Genomic DNA, 12,266 nt, shown 5'->3' with positions numbered 1-12,266 from the left:
ATGATCCAGATGATCCATGATGATCATCATGGATCATCTGGATCATCATGATCATGAATGGAGCATGATCATCATGATCATGCTCCATTCATGATCATGATGATCCATGATGATCCAGATGATCCATGATGATGATCATGATCATGCTCCATTCATGCTCATCATGGATCATCATGGATCATCATGCTCCATTCATGATCAAGATGATCATCATGAACATGATGATCATCTTGATCATGATGATCATCATGGATCATCATGTTCCATTCAGAGTCGTCCTCTGTGTCCTGTTGGTAAATGTCTTGTACCTGAACCACGTTGTCGTTTCTTCTCGTTTTCTTCTTGGACGTACCAGAGTGATTAATTTACGTTTGTCGTCTTGTTCGTCCCTCCTGAGTTTGCAGGTTTGGGATTTCTTTAGAAAATAAAACGTTATATTCCTGATAATTTTTTTTACGTTTGACTTCTTCCATCATGTTTTCTTCGTCCGGCCACAGGAAGTAGTAATGTTGGTGTCGTCTCCTCCTTCAGGCAGGAAGTCCAACATGGAGGAGGTCCAGGACGAGCTGGCCCACCGGCTGACTTTGGGTCGCAGCGCTCAGAAGAAGATCCAGGTCCCGTCTTCCAGCCTGCCGCCCCCCAGCGTCACCTACGACTCGTCTCCGCAGGAAGTCCGAGGCTGGCTGGAGGCCAAAGGCTTCAGCCCCGTGTGAGTCTTTGTGCTTTTACTGTGACGGGCTGCAGGAAGTGTGGAGCTCTTACTGTGGCGGTGTGCTTCCTTCAGAACCATCAGCAGCCTGGGCGTTCTGACCGGAGCTCAGCTCTTCTCTCTGAACAAAGACGAGCTGAAGACGGTTTGTCCCGACGACGGAGCGCGAGTCTTCAGCCAGGTGACCGTCCAGAAGGCGGCGCTGGAGGTGAGACACGCCCACTTCCTGTTTCGACCCTCAGGGCTTTTACTCTGAAAGTTATCATTTGAATCCGTTTCCAAACGTTTCAGAAAAATATGAGCAAACCTTCAGAATAAAGGTGTGAATTTTAGTAAAACAAATAAAATCATTTGTCCAAGAGTTCAGACATTTAGAGAAAACTTCTTTTGCCAAATTAAATTTTAAATTTATTTTGTAAATAACACCAATGATTAGAAACTCATAAATGTTGTTTGAGGTCAAATTTCACTATAAATCATCATCATCATCATCGTCGTTGTTGTTGTTGTTGTTGTTGTTGTTGTTGTTGTTGTTGTTGTTTTTATTGACTGCAGACGTTCTTGGTTTCAAAAATAAAATCCCATCAAAATATTTAAAAATAAAATTTATATCATTTCTGAAAATTTCTTTAAACCCAGAAACATCCTGAATATTTAAAAAATAAAGTAAAACTCTTCTGAACATGAAAATATTAAACAATTTAAATTTAACCCAAAAAGTCCAACATGAATAAAAACGTATTTAAAGTTAAAACACGTCTGAGATATTTGAGTTTGTTGTTCCTGTTGGAGGAAAACAAACAGTTTGAGTTAAATCAATATAAAGTTAATATACTGTAATAAAAGTCAGATATTTAGATGAAAACTGAAACATTGTAAACATCCAGTGTGAACATTTGCAGCTGTAAATTAATAACAAGATAATTTGTAGAGTTTAAATCTTGAATGAGTCTAAAGTGAAAGAAAAGTTCTGTTGGGTGAACGTTGGCGTCTGAATAAATAAAAGTTTCAACGGTCGGCGTTCTTTGAACCAGTCGAGCTGCACAACGTTGACTTCTGTTTATTTGTTGTTGTTTACACGTCAGTGGAGCCGCCTGATTGGTCCGTTAAAGACGTGCTGCAGCGAGCAGAGACGAGCTCGAGCAGACAAAATAACTTCATGTTCACATTTTTCAGACTTTGTCCACCAGGAGGCGGAGCTTAACTCCAAGCCGAACGTTCCTGATTTTGTCATAATAGTCCTTCAATAAAATGATCCATGAGAAGCTGCATCGTGTGGAGTTAGTTCGCTGAGGAGGAAACAAAGTTCTAAATTTACTCGTTATCATTTCAATTACGTCACAACGTCGTAAATCAGAAACTCCTTCAGGTTTACAAATCCCAGCATGCTTTGCAGCAGCTGACGGCTGTCCGGCCTGGAGGAACCACGCATCTCTCTAAAAACACTTTCTCCAGCGTTAGCAAAATTTCTTGTGCCGGCTTGTGGGCGGGGCCATGGAGGGTACCGCCCACATGAAGAGGGACTCTGGCTCCAAAAGACAAAGTGGATCAGAGTAGTTTACTGCGCGCCGTTTGTACCGACAGCTTTCGAGCGGGGGGGTGGGGGCTCGGTGTGAGTGGAGGCGGAGCTCTACCTCCACAGTCGTAGGATTTTAATTAGTGCGTCTGTTTAGCGCTACGTCATGCCGGCACTTTTCGACCGGGTGGGGGGGTTCTGTTCTGTTGACTGGGGCGGGGGGCGCACCGCTTTTATAATGGTAAGGGCAACTCTGCGGGACATTTTAGCTGGGGTAGGCGTCCATCTTTATTAACGTCTCCGATGAGACAAAACACCAGAAGAAGTCCAAAGATCTGGACTTCCAGCAGACTTGGTTCTGTCAGAATAAAAGTTCATATTTCTGAATAAAACACAATAAAAGCGCAGCATCTTTTGATCTTGACTGAATCCGGCCCTTGACTCAAACTAGGAGTTTGATTTTGGTCTCTGACCCCCCTAGTCCAAAGCCTCATTGGTCTTTAGTCTGGTTGGACCTGCAGGAGGCGCTGTTGACGGTCCTGAAGTGGACCAGGACCTCGTCCCTTCTCGCTGCAGTTAGGTTGTTTCAGGAAGCTGAAGATCTCTTCAGGATCTTCTGTGTCTTCAAGTTTTCTGTCCCCAGCTCTGGAAAGGTCTGGTGTGGTGTCTCTTCCCCCCTGCAGGTTTTCTTCTGACCCTCCTCTGATCTTCTGGTTGTCTTCCAACAATCTTTAAGGTATCGTCTCAGATCGGCATGTTCTTTGTTCTGTTGGCCAGAACGTCCGTGTCCCAGAGAACTCACTGGGCTAAGGTCAGATGGACCCGCGTCCAGTCAAAAACTGTTTCTTCTGAATAAAATACAGAAACTGAAGACCACCGGTGACTCAGACCTGATGAGACGCTTGTCTCATCTTGGACTATTCTTCCAGAGTTTAATCAGAGACATTATCATAGTACCTTCAGGGTTTTGGGGTTCAGGTTACAAATTTAGACCGTCAAGAAGGACCCATGTTGACTCAGGACTTTTATTGTCTCCAGGGTTCCAGTAGTTGACCCTTTGGAACTTGATGGTCTTTATTTGAGAGACTCTTTTGTTGTTGGACATGAATGTCTATTTTCAAATTGGTCTTTAGTCTCAGACCAAAGAGAACCCAGAACGTTCACCCCACATGAAGAGACAAAGGTCCTGCAATTCTCTACTTAAGGTTTTTGTCTCAGGTTTTGATGGTCTTAATTTTCACTGGAACTGGCTGCTCTTGATCTTGGACCACCAAGTCCCCCTGACTGGTTTGACTTGGGAACTAGTTAGTCTTCCTAATAAAGGCTTTGCCCATCTTGGGTAAGGACTCAATGGGACTCTGTAAGCTGTGTGGACAGACTTGGGTCAGTTGGTTTTTGGACACAGATCCATAGGGACCACTGAAGACCTGTTTGTCTTCTTGTGGGACATAAAGCTGCAGTCAGAAGGTTTCATCCGTCATCCTGTTCAAATAGTCATAGCCCCCTCACAGTTTATGTCCCTCGGACAGTTCTCCTGAACCTCAGACTTTTTGGCTCCTTGAACAAGGTTGATTTTCTGGACCCGACGTGTTTTTCAATCAGGCTGAGGTCTGGACTTTGGGTGGACCAGTTCTGACGTTTTATCTAACAGAAACCAGTTTTGTGTGGTCTTGTTGGACCCATCTGAGTCCAGGTTTCATTCATCCAGCAGCTTATGTGAGGTGAATCTGAACACTGTGGAGGAAGACAACCTTCACTGTTCCACAGCATGATGCTACCACCACCATGCTGGACTGTTGGTTTGGTGGAACTGGACTTCAGTTGTCCCTGAATGAACCTGAAAGTCTTGAGTTTGACGTCTGGATCTCATTATTCTTGGTTTGAGAACAGACTTGTGCTTCCTGCTGGTCTTGAAGTGACCAGGAAGTGTTCGTAGTGGGTCAGACTTGAGTCCTTCTTTACTCGAGCAAAGATCGGCTCAGTTTTTGTTCCAGACTTGGACCATTGTTATGGTTGCTGTAAATCCTGATTCTGGCCAACAGAACGAAGGTTAGATGTTGACGGTAGCAACAGTCCTCCTCCACCTTAAACTCTCCAAAGTGAACCCAGTGTTCCACTTCCTGTTTATCCTGACCCCCACCCTGTAGAGACCAGGATGTAGATCTGCTCTTAGCCTCACTCATAAACCAAAGTTAAGGTGTTCAAAGAGCCAGTAAGTATGAAGCTCAACGTCTTCAGCTGATTGCACAAGGGTCAAAGGTCAGCTGGATGGCAGATTCATGTTGGCTCAGCAGACCTTTGTGCAACCATCTGTCAGCCCACGGTTACCCAGCATGCCTTCTGATTCCAGCCGCTGAAGGTTCCTTGCTGCTGATGGACGCCTCTGGTTTCTGTTCAGAAGCTCACAGCAGATTTTCTACTTGGACCTTCTGGTTTGCAGGCGGGTTCTGGTTTTAGAGAGGTCTGTGGGAGACTCTCCAGGTTCATCGATTCCTCCTGAAGCTCATCTGCTGGTCAGGAGGTAAACCTTCTGATTAGTCCAGCTGGTCTGCAGAGAACTTCAGTCCAAACCAGAACATTTTCTCAAACGATCGTCATCATCGTCTGTGTGCCCGACAACAAAATTAAATCGGCTGATGTTGGAACGTGAGAAAACAAGTCGGACACCAGAGACGGTGGTTTTGTGTGTCGGGGACAGAAAGACAAGAAATGGACTGGGTCTGCACGACTTCACATCATCTTACATAGAAGGCTTAAGTTTAGCTGATCTGCACGAACAAACTGTGGAGCAAACACGTTCACTGAACGCTAAGGATACCAGCTGCTAATGGCATTAGCTGCTAATACTATCGGATGCTAATTGCATCGGCTGCTAACGGTAGGACAGTGAAGCTGAGCGTTGTTAAACAGTTGCTCCTCTGGTTCTGGTTCTGGTTCTGGTGTGAACTGTAGCTCAGGAGTGTCTGGAGGAGGAGATGTGAACAAACTGAAGCAGAGGTGAAGCCTCCCTGAGAGAGTCTCCTGAGATCAGATCTGGGTTTCTGTTTCTGGACTCTAACCACCTGTCTGTCTCCTCCTCATGTCCTCATGTCCTCGGTGTCTTCAACGTGTCCAGAAGGGTTCAGGCTCTGAGCTCCAGGAGATCATGAGGAGACGGCAGGAGAAGCTGGCAGCCATTACCTGTGACTCAGGGGTGGAGTCGTTTGATGAAGGCAGCATCCACTGAGCCCCCACCCATTGAGCCCCACCCACTCAGTCTCACTCATTGAGCCCCACCCACTCGGCTTCACCCATCAAGCCCCACCCATTGAGCCCCACCCACCCAGCCTTACCTGAGCTCCATCCACCCAGCCAGCCCCACCGATTGAGCCCCAACCAGACGCAGTCCTTTTAATTGTTCCACCTGCTGTTTTCCCACTCTTCGTTGTCAGGTGGCGACGGACCATGCAGAGTTTGTGGAGATCATGCGTCGCAGGCAGGAACTCCTCCGCTCGTCTCCATGACCTCTGGACCTCCAGTCAGGTCACAGATATGAATGTTCTGCCATGTTTGCCTGAAGTTCTGTGGAACAGTTCTGGGACTTCTGGTTCTGCTGCTCGGTGGCTGAATCCTGTCTGTTGATGTTGGAACGGCTGATCAGCTGCTCTTTGGGCCTCTCAGGTTGGATCAGAATCTTCAGAACATGGGACTTCAGTGAGAGAACGAGACGAGAACTAAACCTGAGGAGCTCAAACTGCAGCTGGTTCTGACCCGCTGGGCCCAGAGTTCTGCTGTTCACTTACTGTTTGTATTCAAATACATTTTCAGCTCATGAATGATTTAAAACTAGAATCAAATGTGTTGATTAAAAATGATCATTTCTAATAATTGTTTAGATATTGTGAATTTTTGACTCTTGAGTTCTGCTCCATCTGTTCTCTGAACGTAGCTTTAAGCTCCGCCCACCTTCACAGGTAACCTCTGAGTCTTTGGAGTCACTTCACATCAGCAGAACGACGGCGCTTCATCAGGTTCTCCTCTGAAGAACAGCCACACAATTATTTCACAAACATTTTAGGCAGCACGATGGCTCAGTGGTTAGCACTGTTGCTTCACAGCAAAAAAGATCCTGGGTTCAATCACCGGTTGGACCTGGGGTCTTTCTGTGTGAAGTTTGCATGTTCTTCTTGTGCTACATGGGTTTTCTCCGGGTACTTCAGTTTCCTCCCACAGATCAAAAAACATGCATGTTAGTCGGCCTTCAGACCCAGGCCTCCCTTGTAAAAGAGATCTGTGATCGAATGGGATTTGCCTGGTTAAAGAAAGGTTAATAATAAATAAACCTTCAAACAGAACATGTTGATGAGAACCAGCTCATTCTACCTGAAACAATTATTCATCCCTCAGCAACTACATCCAGAACACACCCTATTTTCATGTTCTTCAGATTTTTAACAATCTGTTAATGAGCTTGAGCACCGTTAACCTGCTGAGAGTCGTTAACTTGCTGAGAGTCGTTAACCTGCTGAGAGTCGTTAACTTGCTGAGAGTCGTTAACCTGCTGAGAGTCGTTAACCTGCTGAGAGTCGTTAACTTGTTGAGAGTCGTTAACTTGCTGAGAGTCGTTAAGTTGCTGAGAGTCGTTAAGTTGCTGAGAGTCGTTAACTTGTTGAGAGTCGTTAACTTGCTGAGAGTCGTTAACTTGCTGAGAGTCGTTAACTTGCTGAGAGTCGTTAAGTTGCTGAGAGTCGTTAACTTGCTGAGAGTCGTTAACTTGCTGAGAGTCGTTAACCTGCTGAGAGTCGTTAACTTGCTGAGAGTCGTTAACCTGCTGAGAGTCGTTAACTTGCTGAGTCGTTAACTTGCTGAGAGTCGTTAACTTGTTGAGAGTCGTTAACCTGCTGAGAGTCGTTAACTTGCTGAGAGTCGTTAACTTGCTGAGAGTCGTTAACTTGCTGAAAGTCGTTAACCTGCTGAGAGTCGTTAAGTTGCTGAGAGTCGTTAAGTTGCTGATAAATCAGGGACTCATCAGAATCAGCAATAACTATTTAGTTGCTTCCTGTCCATCCTGAGCATGCATCAGGATATTTCCTGTCCAGAGCTTTCAGAATAAAGTTCCTCAGTCTGATTGTCATCTGATGTGTCAAAATAAAAGCCTTGAGGGACAGGGATTTGGAGGTGGACCTCCTGATGTTCTTGTCGGTCATGAACCTGTTCAGATTCTCTGGAGTCGGGGACCAGAAGCTGCTAGACTTTGGAGGAAACGAGTAGGAGGTTCTGCTCTCTGGACCTCATGCTCTGGTTCCAGCTGGAGGCTCCTGTGGACCTGCAGTAGATGCTGACTTGCTTGTGGACAGTAAAGTTTTTGAACCCAGTCATGTGTAGAGACCGATCAGGGACACGTGGACCGGTGTCTTTGTGCCTTTCCTCCAGGACTCTGCTTGTTACTAAATAAAAACATTCATTAAAACCAAGTTGTCCTCTTCTTCACTGACGTCCACCTGAACGTGTCCACCGCTTTACCTGAATGTCTTCGTCCGCTTGGCGACGGGGATGTGAAAAACTCTGTGTCTCCACGTAAGTAAACCATGTCCACACCGACTCCACCAGGTCTTCAAACAAACAACGTCCAGAGGTCTTCATCACTGTCCTAACATGTCCACCTGAAACATAAGACACTGTCCTAACATGTCCACCTGAAACATAAGAAAATGTCCTATCATGTCCACGGTCCGGGATCTTTCTGGGTGGACTTTGCATGTTGCTGCTTGGGTTTTCTCTGGGTACTCCGGTTTCCTCCCACAGACCAAAAACATGCATGTTGGTCTGACTGGTAACTCTAAATTGTCCCTAGGTGAGAGAGAGTGAATGGTTTGTCTCTATGTGTCCCTGTGATGGACTTGCGACCCGTCCAGGGTGTCCCCCGCCCCTCGTACAGTGATTGCTGGACATGGGCACCAGCGACCCCCGTGACCCAAAATGGAAGAAGCGGGTAAAAGATGATGGATGTTGACACTGATCCCCCAGGCTGGTCTATCATCATGTGGTCACATGGTCCTTCTGGATGAAACCCTCATGTGGTGTGAGCTGTTGGCCGCCAGGTGGCAGCACTGCACCGTCAAAATGTTAAAGAAGCTTTTTTTAGGGCGGGGTCTTGTCAGCAGAAAGAGCTAAGAGAGGGTTCTTAGTCCAAAGATTGACTTATTAGCACGAAGCAGGTGGAGCTAAAATGTTCCTCCTAATTTATTAAGACGGATTTATAATCCTGAAGTCGACACCCTTCTCTTCAGACTCATATTTGTTTTTTTCATCAAAGTGAAAGGAGAGAGAAGGTCAGGGTGGAGAGTGGGCAGGCAGGTGGAGAAGTTCGGGGTGGAGAGTGGGCAGGCAGGTGGAGAAGGTTGGGTGGAGAGTGGGCAGGCAGGTGGAGAAGGTTGGGTGGAGAGTGGGCAGGCAGGTGGAGAATTTCGGGGTGGAGAGTGGGCAGGCAGGTGAAGTTCGGGTGGAGAGTGGGCAGGCAGGTGGAGAAGGTTGGGGTGTACAGGTGCCTCAGATCTTAGTGGTGCTTGAAAGTTTGTGAGCTCTTTATAATGTTCTATATTTCTGCATCAACCTAAAACATCTTGAGATTTCCACCCAAGTCCTCGCAGTAGATCAGAAGAACCAGTTAAAGTGATGAGACCAACATTGGAGCATTCTGCTGTGGTTGACTGATGGTCACATGACATCAGTGAGGGATTATGGGTAGAATTTATATTCATTGTTTTCCACTTTGGTTAGATGTTCAGCACGTTCTTGTAGTGATCTTCTCTTGTTGTCTTGGTTTATGTCGTTAGTGTTAGTTGTGTTGGGCCTGTTGGTTTGACAGAAACCAGGAGCGAGGGAGGAAGCGCTCCAACACCTTTGGGGTTCAAGAACCACTCGCCTCCTTCAGAAGCTGAGCTGATGCAATACAACACTTGGTCGTTTATTTATTGGGGAAAATGATCTGATATTAAATATCTTCTTCAGTTTAATTCAGTCTCTCAGAAAGTAGAATATCTCAGAGCTTGTGGCAGCACGGAGAGCCCTTGAGCAAGGCCTTTAACCCCGACCACCTGCTCCCAGACAGGACTCTGTAGAAGATGAGTCCTCGTGACCCGAGAGACGACCTGTGGAAGTACAGTGAAATAAAAATATAAAAACTGTGCGTGTTTAGTTAGTAAACACTAAATACTGTTAGTAGCTAGTTGGTACATGTACTACAGGAGGAGTACATGTACTACAGGACGAGTACATGTACTACAGGAGGAGTACATGCACTACAGGAGGAGTACATGTACTACAGGAGGAGTACACGCACTACAGGAGGAGTACATGTACTACAGGAGGAGTACATGTACTCCTCCTGTAGTGCATGTACTACAGGAGGAGTACATGTACTAAAGGAGGAGTACATGTACTAAAGGAGGAGTACTGTAGTACATGTACTCCTCCTGTAGTACATGTACTACATGAGGAGTACATGTACTACAGGACGAGTACATGTACTACAGGAGGGGTACATGTACACCTCCTGTAGTTCATGTACTACAGGAGGAGTACATGTACTGCAGGAGGGGTACATGTACTAAAGGAGGAGTACTGTAGTACATGTAGTTTTCAGGGTTGTGATGCGTTTTCCTGCCGTCACTTGTAAATCTCTTTGTGCACGTTTTGATCTGAGCTTTGATACTAAAATAACAACATGAAGGAGGTGCAGACTAAAACAACATGAAGGAGGTGCAGACTAAAAACAGACATGAAGGAGGTGCAGACTAAAAACAGATGGTCTTAAAATAGAGCAGAGAACAGAAATATCTGCTCCTCCTCCATCTCTGGGCTCATTTCTCCTTCCTGTCTCTGAGCCTGCAGGAGGCGTTCACTGACTCGTCCTTGGGGAGGAAAGTGGACCACCATGGGTTCACACAGTTCAAAGCTTCTCTGAAGAGAACCAGGACCGGCAGGAGAACCTGCAGGTTCTCCATCCATGGATGAATGGATGAATAAAGGGGAGGGGCAGCAGCCCTTCAGGCAGAACTGCAGAGTAAAAAGTGAGCCTCAGACCAACAGTCTCTGTGTGAAAACTAGAACTTGTTGACCCGTGAGCAGCAGGAGGTTCTGACGGTACCACAGGTTCTGTTTGAAGGTTGTACAGGGTCTGATGGAGGACACATGACCTGTTTGGAAGTCAATGGAGTTTGGGTTTGTGACCTCTGAGAGGACACCATCAGTCCTCCAGCAGAGACACTCGGGGTGGACGGAGACAGAAAGACTGAAGACATGAAGAAGAGGAGATGTCATGAGACTGGAACCAGAACTTTCTGTGTCCCGTCAGTCCAGTCCTCCATGGTCACCTGTGGCTGTGCAAACAGAACTTCAGTCCTGGACAGTCCAACTTCCTGTGACCCGTTTAGACTGCTGGTTCTGAAGGCTCAGCTGCAGGTCCACAGAGGACTGGGACATCTCTGGGGGACAGATGCCCTCATCTTTGTTTTTTTGTCGTGTCTCTGGTTCTTTGTGGACTCGTGTTCTGACCCAGTTCCTGGTTCTGGATCAAAATGTAAAGATGGAGAAATAAATGGGTGTCAGAATAATTTAGGTGTTTTTGTTGTTTCCCAAACAAAGTGAGTCTTCCTGTAGGACTCATCGTCCTCGGACCTTCATCCCCCAGACAGAACCAGAACCTCTTGTTGGGTTTTATCATCAGAACTCGTGTCACCCATTTGAAAATTGTCCTTTGGTTAACTGCACAGTCATACGTGAGAGAGTGAACAGGAGGGGACTCAACACACATCCCTGAGGAGAGCCAGTGCTGAGGGTTATGGTGGAGGAGGAGAAGTTGTGGATCCTCACTGACTGTGGTCTGTTTGTTAAGAAGTCTAGTACCCAGTTGCAGATGGAGGGGCTTAGTCCTAGTGTGGATAGTTTGTCCATCAGGGTTTGGGGGATCATGGTGTTGAAGGCGGACGTGAAGTCCACAAAGATCATACGGACGTAGGAGTCCTTCTGCTCCAGGTGGAAGAGAGCAGTGTGGACCACAGAGGAGATGGTGTCCTCTGTTGATCGGTTCTCACGGTATGCATACTGATGAGGGTCCTTGTTGATGTTTGTTCTGATGTGAGTCATGACCAGTTTTTGAAGCATTTAGCGACTATCAGGGTGAGGGATACTGGTTGATAATCATTCAGACCAGTCACTGTAGAGCTCTTTGGGACTGGGATGATGGTGGTGGTCTTCAGGCAGGTGGGAACCTGGGTGAGGAGGGGTTAAATATGTCAGCCAGCACCTCACAGAGCTGATCGGTAAATTCTCTCATCGCCTTCCCGGGGAAGTTGCCTGGGCCAGTTGTTTTGTGAGGATTAATCCTCCTGAAGGTCCTCCTCACTTTGGTTGAGGTCACGCTGACAAGCAGGTCTTAAAGATGTAAAAACCTGGATGACCCTACATTTTCTGCTGACACATTGTCTAGTTTTAAGACTGGGTTTAAGACTTTTCTTTTTGGAGAAATTCTATAGGTAGGGTCGGCTTGGGTTTCCTGAGCTATCCCTTAGTTCTGCTGCTATAGACAAACTGGTGGAGGGACAAACTGACCACATGTCCTCTCTGTCTTTACTTACTCTACCTGTTTGTGATTAGTTCTATCTTAATAAGTTTTTGTTTTTTTTACTCCTATAGAAAGTACACCTGGATTATAGAAAGTACACCTGGACTATAGAACTGTAGAAAGTACACCTGGATTATAGAAAGTACACCTGGACTATAGAAAGTACACCTGGACTATAGAAAGTACACCTGGACTATAGAACTATAGAAAGTACACCAGGATTATAGAAAGTACACCTGGACTATAGAAAGTACACCTGGACTATAGAACTATAGAAAGTACACCTGGACTATAGAAAGTACACCTGGACTATAGAACTATAGAAAGTACACCTGGACTATAGAACTATAGAAAGTACACCTGGACTATAGAACTATAGAAAGTACACCTGGATTATAGAAAGTACACCTAGACTATAGAACTATAGAAAGTACACC

General features: G+C 46.0%; 1 protein-coding gene across 1 annotated transcript in view; it reads left to right on the top strand.

The window, feature by feature from the left end:
* Positions 1 to 6,037, top strand: part of eps8a (epidermal growth factor receptor pathway substrate 8a) — a 33,371-nt gene extending 27,334 nt beyond the window's left edge. Inside the window, exons 22-24 of the mRNA XM_037695612.1 lie at positions 532 to 709; positions 785 to 917; positions 5,341 to 6,037. Coding sequence (XP_037551540.1) covers positions 532 to 709; positions 785 to 917; positions 5,341 to 5,451 — 422 coding nt within the window. The 3' untranslated portion in view covers positions 5,452 to 6,037. The remainder of the gene's footprint in view (positions 1 to 531; positions 710 to 784; positions 918 to 5,340) is intronic.
* The last annotated feature ends 6,229 nt before the right edge of the window (positions 6,038 to 12,266 follow it).

This window comes from Nematolebias whitei, chromosome 22 (genome assembly GCF_014905685.2).
Source record: "Nematolebias whitei isolate Nwh7 chromosome 22, NemWhi1, whole genome shotgun sequence".
Lineage (NCBI taxonomy): Eukaryota > Metazoa > Chordata > Actinopteri > Cyprinodontiformes > Rivulidae > Nematolebias > Nematolebias whitei.
This window is presented reverse-complemented; position numbering and strand designations above follow the sequence as displayed.